The sequence below is a fragment of the Stegastes partitus genome, unplaced genomic scaffold (assembly GCF_000690725.1).
Source record: "Stegastes partitus isolate 25-593 unplaced genomic scaffold, Stegastes_partitus-1.0.2 Scaffold9, whole genome shotgun sequence".
Lineage (NCBI taxonomy): Eukaryota > Metazoa > Chordata > Actinopteri > Pomacentridae > Stegastes > Stegastes partitus.
The window spans coordinates 1730826-1754367 of record NW_007577740.1 but is presented as its reverse complement, the minus strand read 5'-3'; the positions used below and the strand labels follow the sequence as shown (position 1 = coordinate 1754367).

At 39.4% G+C, this 23542-nt stretch overlaps 1 protein-coding gene across 4 annotated transcripts in view; it reads left to right on the top strand.

Annotated features, from left to right (window-relative positions):
• Nucleotides 1-23542, top strand: part of ryr3 (ryanodine receptor 3) — a 116582-nt gene that overhangs the window by 67493 nt on the left and 25547 nt on the right. For all 4 annotated transcript variants that reach the window (XM_008284879.1, XM_008284871.1, XM_008284862.1 and 1 more), the window contains 29 exons: nt 1542-1815; nt 1998-2112; nt 4216-4348; nt 5724-5827; nt 6467-6602; nt 7443-7626; nt 8434-8536; nt 9006-9126; nt 10642-10811; nt 12530-12750; nt 13290-13380; nt 13715-13855; nt 14426-14589; nt 14841-14919; nt 15130-15219; nt 15543-15686; nt 18079-18141; nt 18249-18324; nt 18468-18591; nt 18916-19031; nt 19133-19200; nt 19288-19409; nt 19586-19635; nt 19725-19785; nt 19919-20157; nt 20611-20692; nt 21269-21399; nt 21760-21878; nt 22625-22823. In XM_008284879.1, the coding sequence (XP_008283101.1) occupies nt 1542-1815; nt 1998-2112; nt 4216-4348; nt 5724-5827; nt 6467-6602; nt 7443-7626; nt 8434-8536; nt 9006-9126; nt 10642-10811; nt 12530-12750; nt 13290-13380; nt 13715-13855; nt 14426-14589; nt 14841-14919; nt 15130-15219; nt 15543-15686; nt 18079-18141; nt 18249-18324; nt 18468-18591; nt 18916-19031; nt 19133-19200; nt 19288-19409; nt 19586-19635; nt 19725-19785; nt 19919-20157; nt 20611-20692; nt 21269-21399; nt 21760-21878; nt 22625-22823 (3720 nt within the window). The remainder of the gene's footprint in view (nt 1-1541; nt 1816-1997; nt 2113-4215; nt 4349-5723; nt 5828-6466; nt 6603-7442; nt 7627-8433; nt 8537-9005; nt 9127-10641; nt 10812-12529; nt 12751-13289; nt 13381-13714; nt 13856-14425; nt 14590-14840; nt 14920-15129; nt 15220-15542; nt 15687-18078; nt 18142-18248; nt 18325-18467; nt 18592-18915; nt 19032-19132; nt 19201-19287; nt 19410-19585; nt 19636-19724; nt 19786-19918; nt 20158-20610; nt 20693-21268; nt 21400-21759; nt 21879-22624; nt 22824-23542) is intronic.

The following is a 23542-nucleotide window of genomic DNA, read 5'->3' as shown; positions in this document are numbered from 1 at the left end:
AACAGGTCAAACCGTTTTCTTTCACTCTACTCCTTCTGGAGCTAAAAGTTTGAAGGACAAAAAAACTAAATTATACCCTAACCTTTTAGAAGTCTGCTTACTGCAGGAAGGAAAAGGTTAAGAGCAGCAGTTGCTGTTTTAGTAGCTAAAATTTGAAAAAAAAGAAACTCAGGAAACTCAATCAATATTTTCTAATTCCAGCACTTTAGAGTGAAGGTTTTTTGAATGATGAGTGCATGTGGTGCATTCTGACAAGATATGGAAAGAGGATGGCATTGTGATTTGCATGGTTGGGAAGAGGGGGGAACAAATAGTAAACTATCCATCCATCCATTGTCTAAACACCGCTTTATCCTCACTAGGGTCACGGGGGGGCTGGAGCCTATCCCAGCCGACTTCGGGCAAAGGCAGGGGACACCCTGGACAGGTCACCAGTCTATCGCAGGGCTAATAGTAACCTAGTTAATACATTTATAGGGAATTTAGGGGGAGCCCTTGGGATTTGCATCCTGATATTTTACATGTAACATAAAAATATCCTAGTTTAATATGCTGTAGTTGTCTTTCTTCTGGTGCTCAGCTTAGACATGCTGTCAAATTTTAAATGTAATTGTTAATTTATCCATGCTTTTTTCTAATGACAGATCACATATACTCAAGTACACATTGCATTTCGAGACTTCTAGCCTCTTGCTCACAATTGCTATGTACACTGGTCTGAAAAAAAAAATCCTAATTTATAAAACATCTCCTCATCAATGTATGGTAATTGGAAGGGTTATCTGGTTAAATTATTTATTTATTTATTATTTTTTAGTTATTTTTGCTTGGTCATGGACTTTTGTTGCTGATAATACAAAATTTTGCTGAATCACTGGATATCTTACTCATCTATCACTGTCGTTCTCCTGTGAAACATCTAGAGCCCCTCAGAGGCTGTTCTTTTTGCAGATGATGTAATTTTGGCTTCCTCTAACATTCAGTGCACTACACAAGCCTCTACTGATTGTGCTGTGTGCTAAATGCCTAAACTGTAAAGATCACAGCACCAATCACAGCTGCCCAGAGGCATCTGCTTAAATCATACAAGTATGTCAATGATTGCCACGATTTGAACAGATTTATGTGTTGATTTTTGCTCTTTCAGAAACTTCCACTGAAATACTGTTTAGAAAGTAAACCCTGAATGATTCACACAGAGCATCTGTCTGGTAAAGATTTCCTGAGTTGTTATGAGATAACAAGATTCTCTTTCCTAATTGCTTACCAGTGATTTCACCAGTCGTCCAGATCTGTCTGTTGTGAAAGACAAAATAAGAGCTAATGATCAGTGTAGAGTCTCATGGCAGTAACACAGCACTCTCTCTGCTGCCTGTGTAGCAGCATTTTGCAGATGTGGTTCCAAACTGTGTCAACAACAATCCAATACACACAGGAACACAATGTTTAGTTGGAGTCAGGTGTGGAGACATGCTTCACCTCTGACAACTAAGCAGCAATAGCTTCACTTCTTCACTGATGTTGAATTCTCTCTTCTCAAGCCAATCTGAAGGAGCTGATCTCCCAAACCATAACCAGCTGGGCTCAAGAGTCTCACATCCAGGACCCAGAGCTGGTCAGAGTGATGTTCAGCCTGCTGAGGAGGCAGTATGATGGCATCGGGGAACTGCTCCGAGCCATGAAGAAATCCTACACCATCAGTGCCGCATCCGTGCAGGATGCTATTAACCTGTTGGTATCTCTGGGTCAAATCCGGTCTCTGCTGTCAGTGCGCATGGGCAAAGAGGAGGAGAAACTCATGATTGATGGCCTCGGGTAAGAAAATATGGTGCTATAAATACAATGACAGCTCGCACTGTTTTTAAAGGCAGTGTAAACATCACAAAATTGTTCACCATTACACATCGTTATCAACTATATTCCAGCAATATTTCCAGTGTGGCATATAATGCCTCAAACTGGTCAATACTTGCCAAATCACTTTCTTGTGTTCCCAGTGACATTATGAACAATAAGGTTTTCTACCAGCACCCCAATCTGATGAGAGTGCTGGGCATGCACGAGACGGTCATGGAGGTCATGGTCAACGTGCTGGGAGGAGACAAGTCTCAGGTAGGCGTGACAACATTTACAGTAGCTTTGTCATGGCTGTTACAAACTATGTCATTAATCATTCGCTTTATTTGTCCCCAGAGTGTAATTTATCGTAAACCTGGCTCATTGTTACAGTCATGAATGTGAATAGTAGTTAACAATCTCAACTCAAAATCCATGAACACACCTATTCTGGAACAGTTGATGTTAAAACTTTCCAGTACTCAGAGCACCTCCTATGTTTTCCATCCATAATGACTTAAAGATTCAAAGTCAAGTAAGTACCAGTTTGAACTGGAACTTTTCTAGGAACCAAGAAACTGTTGCAAGAAGTTGAAAACCTTAATTCATGTTTTGCCAGCAAGTGTCTTATTGCCTCTTTCTGAAGAATAATTCCTGCCCCCTGAAAACATCCTTACCTTCAATTTCAGTGCAATTATTATTATTTTTTTACTTAAGACTAATCTGCAGATTTTGTTAATAAGCCCTTACAATGTCAAAAAATTGTTCACAAGATGTCCATTATAACTTTACTAAACCCTAGGTCCTTTTGCTATCCAACAATCTTTTTGCCAAACACATTCACTTTAAAGAGACATATAAAACAAAGGAAGCACAACTTAAACTACCTCTTATCGGGATATTGTGAATTAATTATTTGTTCTCTCAATTCTAGCAATTCTTGATTTGACAATCAATACACAAAGTACACCTAAGTTGAATTAACTCTGAGTTTCTGATTTAGAGCAAGAGGTTTGTGTCTGGCTAAACCTTTAATCCTCAATGGGTTGTACACTGACCTCAAGAAAACAAATTTTACCCAAAGAGGTTGGGGTGAGCCAAGAGCAACAACCTAATACCCAGAAAAACCGCAGGGGTAATAGAGAGGGCAGAGGAGTAAAGTAGGCATAGGATGGCATGACTGGGATGAGAAGAGGCCTCTCAAACCTGACCTTTTTGGGCAGTGCTGACAGAAGCTGGAGGAGCTGTTGGTGATTTAATGCCACAGCCAGTGCCAAGCATGATTTGAACCTCAGACACACAGACCTCAGGGAGACATTCAGGCCTTCATGTCTGACTCTGGCAGTCTGATCACGCAGTCTCAAACATAAATTCCAGACCAGTTTACTGCCACTTGATATGAGCACTTCACTTACTGTGGCCATATAAAGTGGCAGTACCACAGCTCATAAGTGTATATCAGGTTTGTAATATTTATTCTTTGATTATCACACATGTTGTCTTAGTCATGGCGTGGTGCTGTATGTGATTTATTAATTAGAGGATTTACTGGTCTTGGTTTTTATCACACAAGCAAGACTGGTGATATCTAAAATATGATAGGAATAGGAATAATATTTGGAAAGCCGAAGCGTAAGCATAGATTTGCTATTTTTCAACTCAGACTTAAACAAAGATTGATATCTAGTCATAAACAGCACAACCACATTATAGTATTAACATTTCTTAAATAAAGCTGCACATTCAAAAGATAAAATTACTTTGAAATCTGCTTTTCGAGGTGAAAGCATTTGGCATGATTGAAAATTCAGCAGTTGTCAGTTGCCTGATGATAAGTGTGATTTTCTGTGCTGTGCATTTTTGCAAATTGTAATTTGCTAAAAGTAAGATGAAGCTTTCTCTCTCTCTGGTATCTATTCATCCTCTGGCAATGTGCTTGTATTTCTGGTGTGGAGAAAATTACTCTGCTGATTTATGCTCAGTCTTAACCTTGGACTGAGCCCATACTGGAACTTAGAAAATGAGGATGACACAGGTGTAATAGCATTAGACGCAAAAGGTCTTGAAGGCAAAATGAATTTTAAGTTGATGTATTCTAAACAGAAAACAAATTCTATTTATTGACTCCAGTATAAGCTTTCTGATAGTTTTGTGAAAGACCTTCAGACTTGTCAAAATAAATTAAAATCTTACTGAGCTTCAGCGACAGCTTCTTTACATAAATACTAGAGTTGTGTTATCTTCATAAATACAGTCTTGTTGCTCCAGTAACAGCAGATTCACTTTTATATTTTACATTTCAAGTTTCAGATTCACGTAAGAAAGGGGGACCTAGCACCAGTGCGTCTTTACATTGTGTTTTAATTTCCTCTTTCCCAGGAGATCGCCTTCCCCAAGATGGTGGCCAGCTGTTGTCGTTTCTTGTGCTATTTTTGTCGTATTAGCCGCCAGAACCAGAAAGCTATGTTTGACCACCTGAGCTACCTGCTGGAGAACAGCAGCGTCGGACTGGGTACGTAATAGTAGTTTTACTAGATGAGATCTACTGACAGTTACCTCATGGCTTTTTCAGGATATGATTTTGGGAGGAGGATGTTTAAAATGCATAAAAAAACACAGTGATGAAGGAAGGAAAAAGTTGAAGAAATACAGCGGGAAAGAGAAATACTGAGCAAAGTACTTGTGTGATACAATGGTAGGTTGAAATTCTTTCTCAAGTATTTGCCACACTGTAACTACAAAAAAATGCATTTCACTGTTCCCAAAATGCTACAAAATGTTCACTGAAACCAGTAGCTGCCACTTGCTGGAAGACCTTTTCAGCTAATTGAAGTGCAGACTTAGGCTTATCACCCACATTATGACAAGTGGCCGGTGAGGAAGAGTAGCAGTCTGTAATTCAAAATGCCAGAATATCAGGTTGAGAGTGAAAGGGGCAGAGAAGGAGGTAGCTGATAGAGAGAGAGAAGAATGGCAGCGAGGGTGGGAGGAAAATGAGGGTTATTTAGGCGTGTATGGCAGGACTGATGAGTCACTGAGGTCCATGTGCTGGTGCTGCTGTAAACTGAAGCACCGGCCTGTGAAAGAGGAGAGCTTTCACATGGTCTGGAGAGGACAGATGAATGCAAACACAACAGTTGTGTTTCCTAACATGACACATTTGATATTTGCTTATTTATAAATCAAATGCGTCAGTGTGAATATGTACAGCATCTTGTGGTTGCTTTACTTGCTTCCAGTGCTAATTGTCCCAAATGATTAGTTTGCCTGCATGAAGGACGTAGTTATAATATCAGATATATTTTTTTAATCTTAATTACCCTGCGACATTGTGCACACATATTCTGAGAGAAGGTGCCCAGTGGGAATGCAACCATTTATGGAGGCAGGGAGTGTTTGTGCAGACTGAGTCACAGAGGATTCATTAACTTGAAAGTAGGAATATTTGCACATTATCAGAGTACTAGTTTCCTTCTGTGACACAGTATGATTCAGCTTGCTTTTAAAAACTCTATCGATTACAATATGAATGCTACTGCAGTAAATAGAAGTCATAGATTTTTAAGTTCTATACGTATATTCAGCTCAGTGGTTCCACAAAATTGTTTGCAACTCTGATTGTCAAATATTAACGAAATTAGATAAGGTAGAATTGAAGTAATGAAGCATTTTTTCAATTTTAATATTTTGTCATTTTCTAAAAGATGTTTTAATGCATTTGTTAGAATCTGCTTCGAAAACTGTTTTATTTGTACATTTTCTTGTATGTTGAGCTGTAGCCATAGAATAGGGAATATGAAGAAAGATGTGATATGTTGATAGACTGCCCCCTGTTGTTTAATACAAAACAAATGTAATGCTTGCTTTGCTGGTGTGTGTGTGTTTAGCCTCTGAAGCTATGCGGGGCTCCACTCCACTGGATGTCGCAGCATCTTCAGTGATGGACAACAACGGCTTGGCTCTGGCCCTTGAGGAGCCGGATCTGGAGAAGGTTCACAGCCTTAATTTAAAAATGTCTCACTACAGAGTTAATAATCAGGCAGCACCTTGTGGTTCCAATCTATTAGATTAACAGAGTATGTTGATTCAATCTGAGCTCAAGATGTTTGTTGCTGTACCATTATAAATCGGAACTATGATAGACTTAGTTAAGTGTTTAATACTATTTCAGGCACTGCAAAATTGTGAATTTTATCAGATTTCATGTAGCATGCTGAGAGTCAGAAACAAGATATATTTATTCCACAAAATAATTTTAGTCAAAAATCACATGTGCAAAGACAGTGTCACAATTTTCTCATTCTGTTTATACATTTATAAGGATCAACTGCTAAAACAGCTGGAAATACAGAAATATCAGTAGATTCCTTTTAGTTATTAACGTGTGACCCAATGTCTTATTACAGCTCCTCTTCTCTGACATACAGTAAAAGTAAGTCAGACAGAAATAGAAAAAAATGAACTATGCCACCCAAGGTTTCTCTGAAAAAATGCTGAATGATTTTGTGACAGTTGGATAAGCTAACTCAGCAAATGTTTTCAAGCTGTCACTGCTGCTGACGCTGAGAGTCAAAAAGACAGAGTGTGCCATTATAATACCCAGGAGTGAAACTGGATTGTTTGTGTGCAGGTAGTGACATACCTGGCAGGATGTGGTCTTCAGAGTTGTGCGATGCTGGTTGCTAAGGGTTACCCAGACCTTGGCTGGAACCCCATAGAGGGAGAACGCTACCTGTCGTTCCTCAGGTTTGCTGTCTTCTGCAACGGTACGTCTGTCAACTTTCACACTAAGTACATGGTGTAAATATTCAAAATCTTGTTTTTCTTAAGAGTAACTGCACATCCCCTGAAAATCCCCCTTTTTGCACAGCATATAGAAATGTATTGACAGTAAAACATTGTTTTTCACTGTGGCACTAAAGATGTCCTGTTGAGTTTTTCTATATATGCTCAGTGTTACTCAATGCATTGATTGAATCCTTAAGGGCTAATAAACATGACTGCATTTCTATCTTATAAAAGATGTGTAAAGAATTTTTTTTTTTTCCTGCAATACCAATTGTACACTATTAATCAATAGAACTGCGAGAAAGCTTTAAAGATTATATCACTTTACCCTTGTGTGCATGTGTGTCCTTGTATGCACGCACAAGACAAAAGGTTTGGGGTTAGGGTTATGTCATGTATCATTGTCTGGGGTAGGGGTTACTGTGAAAACCTTAATGTAACATGAATGCTGTGTAATATGAGATACATTATCTGTGTATTTGAGTAGTTTGTATACATGCATTAGGGTATTTAATACAGACTTTGTTAGACAAATGCAAAAAGGGGGATTGCACAAAATATAAAAATATGCCAGGAAAGAGTGCCAGTGTGCTGGTGAGCTGCCAAGACTGCTCAGTTCCCAAGTGGAAATGTCAGTCAGCTTTTCCTGGATAAAAAATACAATTGTCCTTTTGTCGGGTGCTGAATGCCACTTCCAGAATTTCTGCACTCCAGCTGACTCCAAACTTTCCCTTTGGGGATAATTAAATCATCACCTACGGTGTAGGAGAGCTTAACGTGATACGTCTTCCCATTGGTCTGCTGTATGTGTATACCAGGTGAGAGTGTGGAGGAAAATGCCAATGTGGTGGTGAAGCTGCTGATTAGACGTCCAGAGTGTTTCGGCCCCGCCCTGAGGGGAGAGGGAGGACAGGGTCTACTGGCTGCCATGAAGGAGGCCATCAAAATTTCAGAGGATCCTGCCCTGGACCTGCCAAAGACCCCTGCTGGAGTGACTGCTGGGTACAAATCTGTTCTTTTACATAATTTTTTATCGACCTCCTTAAAAGCTTCTGAATCAGTGGTTCGATCACCATGACACAGTAAAAGCCCATTCAGTGACTCGAAAGCAGTCATTACTGATTAAGTCTCCCATTATCTGTTTCGACGTGTGAATTGTTACCCTTAATTAGATTTCCCCGTGTGTTTCTGAGCTTTGCTAAATGAGCATTATTTGTAGTTGTTGCACTTTCTAATAGAGTCATGTTATTATGAATTTGACACATATTACTGGGAAGAAATTTAGCCAATTTTTGGGAAAAACTAGGAAGAACAAATAGAAATGCTAATACAATCAACATACGTTTTGTTAAAGCAAGTCCCGAAACACAGTACCTTGGACATTTTGTAACCAACTGGAACATAAGTACATCATACAGAGGCACTTGTCTGGTTGGAGGCTTAAGAAAAAGCAATATATCAGCCTTGACGTTGATCGAAGCTGCGGCTAGTTTGTAAAAAGTGTTTGTCCCTTCCTGCTCACATCAGCATGCAGAGGCTGTAACACACTGCCTGCATTTTAATGCTGAAAGTCATTATTGCCTGAAGTGAGGAGAGGGATTGGGAAGCTGGTCAAAATCAATATGTATAACATAGTAACCAGTAAGGAGATTGGGTATTGTGCCAATACATCGTTATAAATGCTCACACAATTGCCAATCTACTGCTCCTCTGTTGACCATTGTATTCTCAAACAACCTTGTAGAATTCAGTCTGCAAAATGTTTATTACAATCACAGATTAGTGTGTTCTTGTATCTGTGCGTTTCAGGTCTGGTGAGGAAGAAGGAGAAGTTATTCACATGGGCAATGCCATCATGTCCTTCTACTCTGCCCTTATTGACCTGCTGGGACGCTGCGCTCCTGAAATGCATGTGAGGCTCCAATTGCCAGCCTGATTTGGGGAAAGACAAATCAGCTGCCACTGTTTTAAGTAAACATGTATAAATAGTGTAGGGGTGTCCATTTGTTGCCTTGGTAAAGCACTACAACGTTAATACATTGCATAAAGAAGTTTCATCTTTGCTATTTCATCCTCTGTCTGCTTATTTTTCAGGCATCACAAAGTTCGTTTTTACTTTAAATGTGTTTAATTTTTGTATTATACACCCTACTTTAGTATTGCAAGGTTAAATGTTAGGAGCTCAAGCAAACTTAGGATGAGAAGTGAAATGTCAACAAGAAGCTCAAGCAATTGTGGTCGTCTTTGTTTTAACACTTAGATATGCCATGACCATGATGAAAGAGAATCTTCACAGACACTCTATTGTGTTATTGCTACAGGAAGCGGACCGAACAGGTGATTTAAAAATAAAATAAAATGTATTCTGGCATCTGTTACAGCTTATCAATGCAGGTAAAGGCGAGGCGCTGCGTATCAGAGCCATTCTACGCTCTCTGGTTCCCACTACAGACCTGGTGGGCATCATTAGCATCCCCCTCAACATGCCTGCGATAAATAAAGGTAAGCTGGACTTGGTGGCTGTTGTTTACTTGTGTGCTATATTGTGTCATGCAGTTGTTAGCTGATAAAAAGCAACAGGTAAACGTCTCTGTATTACATTAAAGCCAATGGAACAACAAAAACATCAGGTTGAAAATGCTCAGTGTAGTGAGAAGAAAAAAAACTTGTACTAGCAGCCAGAAGTGAGACAGAAAATCATTGAAGACTGATAAATGTTGTTTGGTCTGGATTCAAGGCTGAAGCTGTACAGTGGTCTGATAAAACATCTGAATTTATACTGCATATACAAACATAGTATATCTTTACTGCCTGGGAGAACTAATAAGAAGTTGATTTAGCTGGTACACTATGTATGTATGTCATGCTACCACGTCTAGGAAGTGAAAATATTTCATATCTCTGCCCTTTGAGAATCATCTCACCTCCGCCAATTGCAGTTATATCATTGTAAATGACTGTCCTGCCAGCAGACATCAGTCAAGAGTGAAACTGTAAATTTATCTTACTCTTTTTGTCTCTACTTTGGAGAAAAATCCTGCCTATGATATGTTTTAGTGTCTTTTCAGATTGCGCCTTGCCTAAAAATGATGTGTGGTTCATCATACTTAAAAAGCTATCCAAAGCAGCAATCACACCAGAAAAAAAGCATCAATATTCAGTTTTCTTTTTACCATTTATTAATTTAAAAAAAACAAAAAACTAAAGAAGTTCTGTTTTAAAGGAACTCACAAGATTGTGCCTTTATAATTGTGTTTCACAGTTTATCATGCCTGTGATCACAATTACCTTAAATTCACTCCTTTAGCCTGTACCCTGTGTTTTTGCTCCTTTTGGTCATAAACCAGGTATCCCTGATACTATATTTAATGCTCAACTTTAGTTAGTTCTGCTGACTTCTTTCTTTACCTCACTTTTTCCTTTCTTCCTGCTTTCTCCTGAATTCTCTCTGTAGTCAGAATCCTTCTTTTTAAAGCTAGATTTTCTTCCACTTCTTCCAAATACGATCTTGAGGGTCCTGCTATATACACTTTGTCTGATGTAGTGGAAAAGCATGACATTAAATAGAAATAACAAATGCAGTGTTTAAAAAGTGAAACATTTGGGGAGAATGTCTTATTGAGCTCTTTCTGACAGATATTGCAATTTGATTGTAATATAATCTTTTTTTCTTTTTTTTTTTTTAAAGTCAGGCTTCAGTTCAATATTGACAATGTAATTGTTTTAAAACATGATGACGATTCCCACATGAGACACAAGGAGGCACAAGGAGGACGCTAAAAATTAATAAAACCACTGACACGACAGTTGAAACCCTGGGTCAGATGCACTGCATAACATGTATCCTAAACTCCAGCCTTTGAGATTTGCGAATTGCATTGTTAACATTTCAATTTTAATTTGAAATTGTTAAACTGTTGAGTCGTATCACCAGTGCAGTTATTAATCAAATATCATACTACCATTAGCACCCAAACATAAGAGTCTGTTTTTAAAAAAAATGTGTTTAACCCTCAGATGGCTCAGTGACAGAGCCCGACATGTCAGCTTCTTTCTGTCCGGACCACAAGGCCCCCATGGTGCTCTTCCTGGACAGAGTGTACGGCATCGAGGACCAGAGCTTCCTGCTCCAGATGTTGGAGGTTGGATTCCTGCCTGACCTTCGGGCCTCAGCGTCTCTGGACACAGTAAGTCCAAACAACTTTCACCACATATCCTTTCGCCTTCCAACTCCTAACAAAACATTTGTTCCTGTTAGTCTTTTTGGACTGCACATAGTAACACTAGTAGCTGCTAACAAGTGTAATATGACATGTCTATCATCTCTTCCTTGTGCACATTACATTTCTTTATACAACTAAGCTTTCTTAATTTTGTAATAATTTCAATCCATGCAGATACGTTGATTTTCCATTAGGCTAATAAGATGAGTTGCTGAGGCAGATAATCATAGCAAACGTGACCACTGATTGTTCAGAACAATCACAACAAAGCCTTTGTTGTAAATCTTTACAAGCATTGCAATAATTATGAGTAAAGTCACACGGTTCGAAACATTCCACATCTGCTCACTCTCATAAGTCTTGCTTGTGTGGTATTTAAGGATACAATAGTTCCTTTAGGGGCAATCTGAGTATGACTGTATGAAACTTTATCAATGTCCACATAAATAATTCTGAATAACTTTAAAACTAGATTATCACTGACAATATTTTATCAGATAGGGTCACATCTATTGAGTCCGCAAACGTTTCAAGGGGTGATGGATCAGGTTTTCTGAGTAGACTTGTTTAGACGAGTTTAAAACAATCATCCTAACACACTTTCTGCTTGACCCATTTAAATTCCTACAACTAAAACGTCAGTCCATCCAAAATCTATAAACGGCCTAATCCTCTGTAGAGTCATGGGGGGTGCTGGAATCTATCCCAGCTGACTCATGGTGTAGATGGGGGACACCCTGGACAGGTCGCCAGTCTATCACAGGGCTACACAGAGAGAAAACCAACCAAGCACACTCGCATTCTCACCTACAGACAATTTAGAATCATCAATTAACCTCAGCATGTTTTAGGACTGTGGGAGGAAGCCGGAGAACACGGAGAGAACCCACACTGGCACAAATAAAACATAAAAAGACAAAAAATAATTTGTCATTTTTCATCACTTTACAGATTTACATGATTCCGAAAAGACAACGAGTTCTGTGCGATTACGTTACCTTTTATCACCATGGCCACATCTCAAGTCTGACTTTGGCCTTTGTTACTATGGCTCAGGCATAGAGCAATATACTGTACAACGAGGAATAAAGAGTTACAGCCAAAGTCACAACATGTAATTATTGTAATAATGATATAAATGTTTTCTCAAGGAATCGAATTGTTACTTTCCCAATTTATCATGTAATTGTGTGATTTATGAACTGTCATATATATGCCAAATTCAGACAAAAGTCCCCAGAGCTGAAGGTGATAGATGTTGTTTTCATACAAGGCAAATTAAAACTGCAAATTTAACAAAAGTGAAACCAGCAAATGAGCAGTATAGGCAGTAAGTAATTTTAATCATTTTTTCCCTGATAAGTTTCCATCAGGATTTGTTTACCTTTTGCAAATTCATTTGCAGGCATAAGCATAAACAGCACAGTCACAAACACCACCTGTCTCCCATTAAAAGTCAAAATAACAAGAAAATACAGAAACAATTTAAATCCAGTCAGTACCACCCTTTTCAGAATTTGTTTTAAGGAGTAAAATTATGCCCATCTGGTACATCAGAGATAAGTAAGGCCTCAGGTGTGACCAGGAATCTATATTTATTGCAACTCTTTGTTAATCTTTACCTATGAAGTCTGTACTGCCCCATCATCCTTCAGCAACATGTATTGTTCTCTGTCCCACAGGAGGTATTGAGCACCACAGAGACGGCGCTGGCCATGAACAGGTACATCGGCTCGGCCTTACTGCCTCTGCTGACCCGCTGTGCAGATCTCTTCGGCAACACAGAGCACCACGCACAGCTGGTTGACTCTACGTTGCAGACTATCTATCGACTGTCCAAAGGCCGCTCACTCACCAAAGCCCAAAGGGACACCATTGAGGAGTGTCTGCTCGCTATCTGCAAGTAAGACCTCTCAAGTTTTGTTCAGACTCAGCTGAGTGAAAGCATTACAGGCAGACTAGACATTTACATTCTCATGTAATCCTGCTGTGAAATGGCTTGGCTCTGGCTTTAGTTTAGTACATCAAACAAACAAATACAGTATTTTTAATTTAGTTACAACATTGTTTTGTGCAAACATAAAAAAGTAGCTGAATCTATTAGTATTTTAGAAATGTATTCTATTTAATATTTAGATATGTGCTTACTTTGCCCAGTTCGTAAGTCTGCTAATTCTTCTGTTACGAAACATCGACTGGTATGGTATGCACTCTGTAACAAAAAGTAATATAGCCATCCCAGTTACATGTCTGACGTATTGTGGTTTTTGATATCCAGTATTTGAGTTTTTCACTGAGTTTTTAAAATATACCGTGACACGACTGCATATTTGTATTCTGTTGCCTGACTTGGTTTAATTGCACAAGAGGGAACTATTTTTCCTTGAATCTGTAGTTAGTTTAACTACTGCCTGTTTTTATTGCGTGTGTATTTTTTCACAGGCATCTGCGTCCCTCTATGATGCAGCAGCTGCTCAGACGACTGGTGTTTGACGTTCCCATGCTCACCGAATACTGCAAGATACCTCTCAAGGTAAAATGGTTTCTTGTCAATGACGTGTTTGATTTATGAGTTAAAAAAGATATGGCATAATTATAAGAAGCAATCACATGCATCTATTATTTCACCACGTATTTATTTTTCTCATGTCCAGTTTGTTAAACATGTATATGATTGCTTTCCCCAGTTCCTAAATTTAGCATTATGTACGTTACCTGTTTAGGTATAATATGCAGTATAATGTTGATTTTGTGCTGCTGTGTTTCCCTTTATTGGTCTCCGTCATCATCAGATTGCAAAAATATAAATTCTTTAACTTTTAATCCTCAATGTGAATGCTTTTGTTTCCTGTATCTCTGACCTCCAGCTGCTGACCAACCACTATGAGCAGAACTGGAAGTACTATTGCCTGCCGTCTGGTATGGGCAGCTTTGGCATAGCCTCTGAGGAGGAGCTCCTTCTTACCAAAAAACTCTTCTGGGGAATCTTTGACTCCCTTTCTCAGAAGGTACAACCAGGAAACATGTTGTATAGATTATTTTAGATAAGCTAACACTGGGTGCATGAAACAAGAAATTACTCATAAAGCTGTATTATTTCTGTTTTCCCTATCTCCTCATTCTCTTGCCCATTTTCAATCACTGAGAATAAATCATCAGTCCCTCTTTGCAGAGCAAAATGTTTGTTAGTCCAGTGTTGTTTGTTCTACTATGGCTTTCCTTTGTTTGTTGTTATTTTCCTATATTCTGTTTTTTTGAACATTTTGAGTTTTTAACACTTGAGCATGGTGCTCCTTAGAGAAAGGTTCTTGATAGTCAGAGGCAGTGAAGTAGAAGCTCAATGAAGTGCGCGTGAGCAGTGCAGCTGAAGCACAGTCAACACAGATGAATCATTTATCAGTCTGTGACAGGCTGTGAGCTGGTGCAGACTTTCATTTTTCCTCCTTTTCTGTTCTATCCCTGGTTTTGCTCTATCTATTAATCTAATAGTCAAAGCGGACATATCCTAAAAAATATTTAGAAAAAGGCGAGTAAGCCAGTTTGTAACCACCTTTCTACTCTATCTTCCACCTGTGTAGAAGTATGATGCTGAACTTTTCAAAATGGCCAAGTCATGCCTGTGTGCCATTGCTGGAGCCCTGCCTCCGGACTTTGTGGATGCCAGTTTAGGGGCAACGCTGGAGAAACAGGCATCAGTGGATGCACAGGGCAACTTTGATCCCAAGCCCATTAACACTGCCAAGTAAGTAATCTGATATTGCACTTGGTTTGTTAGAGTCAACAAGATTATAAGCTACAATGATATATTTAATTTAACATTGACTGATATCAATAATGTGTTTTTTTTTTCAAAGACAGGCATTTCATTAAATGGTGTGTTTTCCTGGCATGTTTGCCATGTACAAGTGTAAACAAAGCTTCTACCTGCTCAATATATAAACAAAATTGACTTTGAAGACAACAGAAATATTTAAACGTACCTCTGCTTTCCAGTATCTCCCTTCCTGAAAAACTTGAGTACATTGCCAACAAATACGCAGAGCATTCCCATGACAAGTGGTCCTCAGAGAAGGTTTGTCCTTTCCCATCTCAGTGTCCTCCTCACTCATGCATACATTCAATTTACAGTGTTCCTTTTGCACTATAGAGACACGTGGACAGGTTAGCAAAAAATGCAAAAATAAACCTGATTTGTAATTGTAGTTTACATTTTCTGGTATATTTGCAGACATCTGGTAACTTCTTCCTGAAAATCATTGATTGTATTAAACTGTTGTTGCAGATGTCAGCAGGCTGGAAACATGGAGACAATGTGGACGAACAGGCCAAAACGCACCCACTACTGAAGCCATACAAAGCTTTGAGTGAGAAGGTACTTACACCCTGGTACACACTCAGCTGCTGAGAGTAGTAAACAATCTGACAGCTAATTTAAGAAATATTTGTTTGGCCAGTTTTTACAGGCAGATGGTAGGCAGATACTTCTCTCTGAGACAGAGATGTTTTCAAGACAGAGATAATAGTATTCATATGGTAGTTTGTCATGGCACACTTACTCATTTTCTAACTTGACTGGCATGACAGGAAAATACAAAAAGGTTAGCAATACCGTTTTTTGTGCCATATGCCAATTATCAATGTAAAATTTCAGACAGGACAGAGAGAGTGTCAAACCTGTGTGTGTTCTTTCTGTAGGAAAGAGAAACTTACCGTTGGCCAGTGAAAGAATCATTGAAAAGCATGTTGGCTATGGGTTGGAACATTGAGAGGACCAAGGAGGGAGAAGCTATGTTCCAACAACGAGAGAGTGAAAAACAGAGAAAGATCTCAGAGTCTCAGGTAACTTCATTTTTCACAGTATGATCCACTTATTACGATAATGCTTTTCACCACGATTAGTATGGGGTCAATCAGTATTTTAGGGCTAATACTGATTATTTGTTATCAAGGAGACTGAATACAGATATTGGGAAACATTATGCATTTGATGGAAGGTTAAAAATTTTGCCATTAAAATATTAAAGAATGCAAACCCCAACTCAAGACTTTGCTGAAGTTAAGTTCATTTATGTTAGTCATATATATTTAATGAAAAAATAACTTTTTAGCATGTATCTTAAAATGCTGATAGGCTGTTACTCATGACGCAGGACTGGATAGTGCTTCGTGGAAGACATACCTTGAACTCATAGAGCGGTGTCTGCAGATGGAGAGAGGTAGCTACATTGGAGTCAAGGCAGCGCATATTTTTAAATTTTGTATTTTTTTTTTAAATTAAAAATAACGATAATAATCAGAAAAATGCTGATCAGGAGCAATTTGTGGTTGTGTGTCTGAAAACTATGTATAAATAGTTTTTATAACTATGTCAGGGACAGGAGAGAATGACAGCAGAGAAATGGCAATGTAGTTTTCCTCTTCTCTGTATTTAGGGTTGTAAGCTGTCAGAGCTCATCTGAACCACCGAACTGCTTCTCTGTTTACAGCAGCAAAATCAGGATCAGAAAATGTACCTATACCTTTATACAGCATTATTTTTGTTCTGTGTTAACTGGCAAATAGTGCACACATTGTTACAAAGGTTGCACAGATTGGTGTTATAACCCGCTGGACATTTTCTGCCTGTTGCGCCTCCCATGGAGCCACGGGGCAGTGGGAAGGTCAGCAGTCGGGGACCACAGCTCACTGATGTTTTGCTCCTTTAATGCTCGAACACCTCCTGGTGACAGAGCAGTAGTAATGACGTCGCCCTGCCACCCCCTGCAGCTGCCCTTGCTTAGTGGTTAGGCCTGTAATCCTAGTCCTTGGTCCCAAGTCATATTCAAAAGCGTCTTCAGGAAAGACTGTTGTTGCTCTTTGGAGCTTCACATCACACAGATCCACATCCTGATGCAACTGTGGTGTTAATTTAGTGATAAAGGCCCAGCAATCCACAAAGTGCAATCAAACAGTTACAAGACTGTGTCTTTGAAAATCAAAAGTGGTACATTATTTAAATTGGGCCACTAATTTAGGGGGAAAAAGGAAGAACTTGCAGGGAGCCAAACCTGTTGAGTAGAGCAGGTGGAGAGCGACGATTGTGTTGGTGCGGCCAGAAAACGGTGTGTTTTTGACATGCAGTGAGGAGGTCTGCATTTGCACAATAGCATGCTCCACAGTTCAGGTCATTTCTGCCAAATGTTCTTCTTCTGAAGCCTCAGGATGTTACAAGGCAACTCAGCATTGACAGTCTAGACCTGGGGGACAAGTTCCAGGTGCACAGCCCTGTGAATGGCTAACAAACTGATGGGCGTGCCCTTGGTTGTACTCCTGACTTGGCCTGCACCTTCTTTCAGTTGTTGAGACTGCAGGCTCTTCAGCTGAAGACTTCTAACTGGTCCCTGGGTCACTACTGTTACCACTGACAGTCCTCAACATGGAAACTGGGTCTGTTTGACCCAGAATCAGATGTTTGCTCTCTGTACAGGCTTGAGAACCATGGAGAAATCACAAATTTGTACCTGCAAGTGGTCAGAACAGGACATTTTTAAAGCATATCAAACATCGCAACACCACTCCCAGTGTATCACTGCAAAAGAACTTTTAAAAAAAAAAAACAGTGCTACTTTTAATTCTACGAGGTAGTCGCCAAGCCTGCCTCCTTGCACTCAGTGGCTAGTTCTGAATATTATGTAGCCTGTATTCCCTCCTCCCAAGGGACTGTAACAATATTAAAAACAACAGACCAAAGCCCATTATGTCCAAGGGGAGACTGATCTCAGGATGTAAATAACGAAGTTTGCCAATGTCAACTCACGTGCGCCAATCTTTTCGTTGGGAAAGGAGTGAGTAGCTTCCCCTCTATCTGATGAATGGATGAGGTGTTTTTCAGCTGTAGGCTGCAGACTACAGCCAGCCTACAGGATTCCAAAACGTCAGCCAGGTTCCTCAGGAACTGGTCGTGCCAACATCTGTCGCATCCTTGTGTTAGTGCTGTTTTGCACGCTGACAGTATATGTTGTGGACTAGCACTAGTGGTGTTGCAGAGGCAGCAGCTCTCCTCCTTGCCAAACCACTGATGGAGGTTTCAGGGAATGGCAGGATGGCTGAGGTTGCCCTAAACAGACAATTTAGTCTGACTTTAGGATCCTTCACATATTTGCAGAAAAAAAGATTGTGAGATGCATGCATTTCTATATTCTAATATTCAAATCTGGCTCTTTATTTGCATTTTCTGTTTGTCACTTTGTAGGTTAATGGATTCAGTCCTGCTCCAATAGACCTGCACAATGTCACTTTGTCTCGAGAGTTACAGGTTGGTTTTCATTTGACTTTTCATAATTGTTGCCGCATGTCTTTTATCCAAGAAAAAAAGGCAGTGCCATACAGTGTTCAAATTTGATAAAACTACTGTTTCTGCAGGGCATGGTGGAGGTGGTTGCAGAAAATTACCACAACATCTGGGCCAAGAAGAAGAAAACTGAACTCGTTAGCAAAGGTTGCAATTTACAACGTTTAAAACTAAAAGTTTAAAAGCAGTTACATGTCTGTTCATCCTGGGAGAGGCAGCTTTGTTAATTCTCATTTCTGATTTCTGTAAAACATACTTGAAATGACATTGAATCTTATTTGACTGACCAGGAGGAGGGACCCACCCGCTGCTGGTTCCCTATGACACCCTGACCGCTAAAGAGAAGTACAGAGACAGAGAGAAGGCCCAGGAGCTCTTCAAATTCCTGCAAATTAGTGGCTACGCTATTATAAGGTTAGCCTCTTCACACTCGCATTTTTTCTTCACTGAGGAAAGAGGTAAAAATATCTCAATAGTATTAGTTTTAACACTCAAGTGCACTTTACACCTTAGGAAAAACATCAACCGTTATTTTTCATCTTTCTAAATTGACAGTGATTTCATCTGTTTAATAGGCTGTGCTTAATAAAGGCGTGAACTGCTCTAACATTCCAGTTCAAATCCTCAAGAGCACTGCTGTTAATTCTGATATTTTTTATTATATTGACAAGTGTTTCTTTTTGTAATGTGATTGAATAGCTCAGGGCAGCGGTGACTTCTGATCTTTCTGTCTCACAGAGGTCTGAAGGACATGGAGCAGGACTCATCATCCATGGAAAAACGTTTCTCCTACAAATTCCTGAAGAGACTGCTGAAGTACGTTGACTCTGCCCAGGAGTTTATTGCTCATCTCGGTGAGTGTGTTGCATTCACACTAAGATACTATTATAAAGCACCTCTCAGTTCTATTAATGCCATAAGTACTAGCTGACCTTGCCACTCATCATTATTTCAGAGGCAATGGCCACCAGTGGAAAGACAGACAAATCGCCTCATGACCAGGAGATCAAGTTCTTTGCGAAGGTTGGAAACACTTTTTGCAGCTGAGCAACAGATGTGCATGTTTTGGTTAACAAGGCCATTATTAACATTTACATTTTTTCTCTTCAGGTGTTGCTTCCCCTGACTGATCAAACCTTTAAGAACCACTGTCTCTACTTTTTGTCCACGCCTAGCAAGAACCTGAGCAGTTGTGGCTGTGCCTCCAACAAGGAGAAGGAGATGGTCACCAGGTACTACTACAATACATAATCTGTGAAAAGATTTCTTGCTTTATGTCTTGCTATCTCCAGAGAAAAAAGCGCACGAAAGCAATTCCAGTTTCATACTTTCATAAAACCTTTGATTTCCTTCCGCAAAGTTGCTTTTCTCGGCTTTTCTTAAATTCTGTCCTTCCCTCCCTTTCTAGCCTGTTCTGTAAGCTGGCAGCTCTTGTCAGACACAGGATTTCTCTCTTTGGTAAGGTTGCCATTGCCTCTGTCTGTCTGCTTGTGCGTGTCTTTGTTTTGAATCCCCTCCAATATCTACAGTAAATGTTTCTGTCACAGGGAGTGATTCAGCAATGATGGTGAGCTGTCTGCACATCCTCACTCATTCACTTGACACCAGGTACGTACCTGCTATTTTTAATGTCATGGAATGAGTCATTTAAAAAAAGGAACAAATCTATTGTGCTAAAACAGTTGTTAGAACCAGTCCTGTGCACACACACACTCACTCTTGCATTCCCTCCTTCTCTCAGAACAGTGATGAAGTCTGGCTCGGAGCTGGTCAAAGTCGGGTTTAAGGCTTTCTTTGAGAATGCAGCGGAGGACCTGGAGAAGCTGCTGGAAATGTTAAAACTGGGGAAGTTCATGCAGTCCCGTGCCCAGATGAAAAGCGTCACTCAGAGCATCAACTATGTGACTGTGGCACTGCTGCCCATTCTCACTGCCCTTTTTGAACACATCAGAACACATGAGTTTGATGTGGACTTGCTCTGTGAGTTTGTTTCCATACCTAGCATTTTCCCTTTTTACTTTATTTGTATTGCTGTTTAAATAAGAACATGAATGGACCTTAAAAATACAACAATATGAACAAATAAAATAAAGCAACACTAAACAAATAGGAACTCTGCCTTCTTGTACAAACAAACATTTCTAATTTTCCCCTCTTGATCTCAGATAAACATTTTAAAAAAATAGCAGTTAATTCCATGTACTGATTATTGCCTCATTAATCAACATATTTCTCAAGAATCAAAAGAAATAAACCAGAATAAAACAATGGCAATGAAATAAAATGAAATTAGAGTGGAATGTTAAGTTAAGGCTCTCAAAATCCATTGCACAGCCCCCTACTAGAATGGTGAACAATAATTCACTCAATGTCTCTTTCTTCTTCTGTTTTACATATATTCAAGGTGGTGATAATTATTTTTATTTGTTTCAGTGGATGACGTGCAGCTGTCCTGCTACCGAATCCTGATGTGCTTCTACTCTCTGGGAACAGGAAAAAATGTTTTTGTGGAGAGGTAGGAGGCCAGACCTGTGTAAGGCAATATGAAATAACAATGCCTGAACTGCATTATGCTTGTCAGTGGTAACTTGATTTGTTTGTCACAGCTTGATGTTTAGAGGCAGAAGAACAGATTTTTAGCGTTTTGTAAAAATCTATTTAAAAGAAACATTTCAGTGTTGTGAAATGTTTTTCACTATGACCACCATTATGTAGTTTTACTCCCTAACTGCCTGATACATGAACCATAAAACCTCCCATAACTGCTGCCTATGAGAAATCTTCTTAACTTTAGCTGACTCAAGCTATAAAATAATAGGTGAAAAAATTAAACCACAATCTCATGTGACCTAAGTTAATCTCTGTAACATCTGGATCTCTGTGATTACGGTGTATGCCCAAAGTCAGGTGACACGAGATGATCAAGCCTTAAGGAATGTTATTACACTAACCTTAAACATGTCTGCTTGCTAACATTTGGGAATACAGAACTTTTGTCAAGTGTGTTATAAGTCTTGCTATGTTGTACGTTGCAACTACTTAATTTTTCTGACTTTATATTACATTGGATGAATTGTATATGGATAAATAGGCATCTGCCAGCACTGGGGGAGAGCCTGGCCACCCTGGTGGGAGCCATGCCTGTAGCGTTTCTGGAGCCACATCTAAACGCCCACAACCCGCTCTCTGTCTTCAACACCAAGACGCCCCGAGAGAGAGCCAGTGAGTGAACACATGATCCTTCTTTGTTTAAACATTTTTTGTGGGGGGAGGCCATTTTATGCCTTTATTTTAAAGTGACGGTGGAGAAAGAGAGGAAATGTGAGGAAAAAGAGCAGCAAATTGACATACAGCAAAAAGTCCAGAGTCCAACGAACCAGGGAATTTGCACCCATTGGTTTTGGTGTTGTCCCCTACACCTCTTTTTAAATTTGACTTAAGTTTGATCATTATTCTCTTATTTTGTGATAATATTGTCCTATGTATACTTGCAGTTTTTTTTCTGTTTTCAGAATCCTTCTTTTTTTTTTTTAGAAACAGTCTTTGTGTTTAACCACAGTGGCTGATGTTTCTCTTTTCTAGTCCTGAGCATGCCCGACACAGTGGAGGAGATGTGTCCAGAGCTGCCTCGCCTCGACAGACTGCTCAAAGATGTCAACGACGTCTCAGAGTCCGGTGCTCGCTACAGTGACATGCCGCAGGTCTGAAGGGCTAAAAGGATTTTTCTATGTAGCCAAACAGCTGCAGTTTTGAAATGACTGGTCCTACAGCTAAAGGGTCACTATTTCACATGCTATTAAGTTGCATTGTTGGAAGTGAAGGATCCATAGTGAAACAAGAGATGAAGAGTCGGAATATCTCAGCGTGTGCAAAATTCATTTTGACCTTACTCTTTAAACATCTGTGAATTTGCCAAGTTCATGTAAGTGCAATTATAAATTGCCAGAGTATCCCTTAAAGGGACACATTATGTGCTAATCCTGTGATCTTGAAGAAACTAATTGAAAAGAATGTGGTTTTCATTTTTGTTTTAAACAGTGAATATCATTACCCAGTCTCATTTCAAATCCACATTTCACCTTTAAAGGTTATGTATATTTAACAGTCTAGAGACACAATGAACCCTTTTAATTTGTGCACATGAAGGAGTAGTGTATCATTGTAGGAGTACAAAACTTTCACAATAAGGGAGCCGCGACTGAAATCTGAATCCATATAGTTAAACAAAAATGACGCAGAGCCGCCAAGTGTAAGACTGTTATTAGACATAATTAGTGTGTGTTGCACAGTTGAGATTTGCATAACTTTTTATACTCACATGGCATATTTACCACAAAAAAAAAGCCTTTTGTTTCGTTATGATGAAATTAATCGTACCTGGAAACTGAATTATTGGTGTCACACAGTGATCTGTTCAGATGTTTAACCTTCAGCCTGTCTCCTGCAGGTCATCGAGGTGATCCTTCCCATGCTGTGTAACTATCTGTCCTACTGGTGGGAGAAAGGTCCAGAGAACTCCCCTCCAGATGCCCAGTGCTGCACCATGGTGACGTCTGAACATCTCAGCATCATTCTGGGAAACATCCTCAAGATCCTCAACAACAACTTGGGCATTGATGACGCCCCTTGGATGAAGAGAATTGCAGGTAAGTGCCTGCCTCAGGGTTGTGAGAGGAATTAAAGAATGTGATCTTACAGGCTTCTGTCTTGTCAGCTGTGTTGTCTCCAGACTTGCAAGGTCAGCGATCATAGAGTTCTTTGGGGATGTTATTAAAAACGCACAAACTACCTTGGTCATCCCTGTTCTCTTTTGAAAAACATTAACCAACAAGGAAAGATTCAGAGCTAAGGTTAGGAATATACTGCAGCATATTAATATTAATCCTGAAAAGTTATTAATTTGAAGGAGAGGCCATTTAACATAATTGGCTGCTGTGGGAGCACACACCCTGAAGCATTTTCTCATTTTTTAAAAGTGCATTTGAATATTGTACTTCTGATGGTTAAATAGCAAATTAAATAAAGATGGTCATGTTGTGCTTTATGTGTCACTTTTGATATTATTTCTTGTTCCTGTATGTACAGGAGAAGTTTATCCATTTTTTGTTTCATATATATTTACAGGCATGTTCTTGGCTGTTGCTCTTCATTGTCATTATTGTGTGTTTGACTGAGTGCAAACTAAATTTCTTCAGGATAACAATAAAGTTAGATTATTTTGAGAAACAGTGGTAAAAAGCAACATGTCTTATCTCAAAGCATTACTTACAAACCTAAAAAGCTGTACTTGCTGAATTCTCCAGGGATACAGGAATAACTGTTGTTGTTGTCCAGACCTGCAGATCCAAATACAGTCGCGATTCGT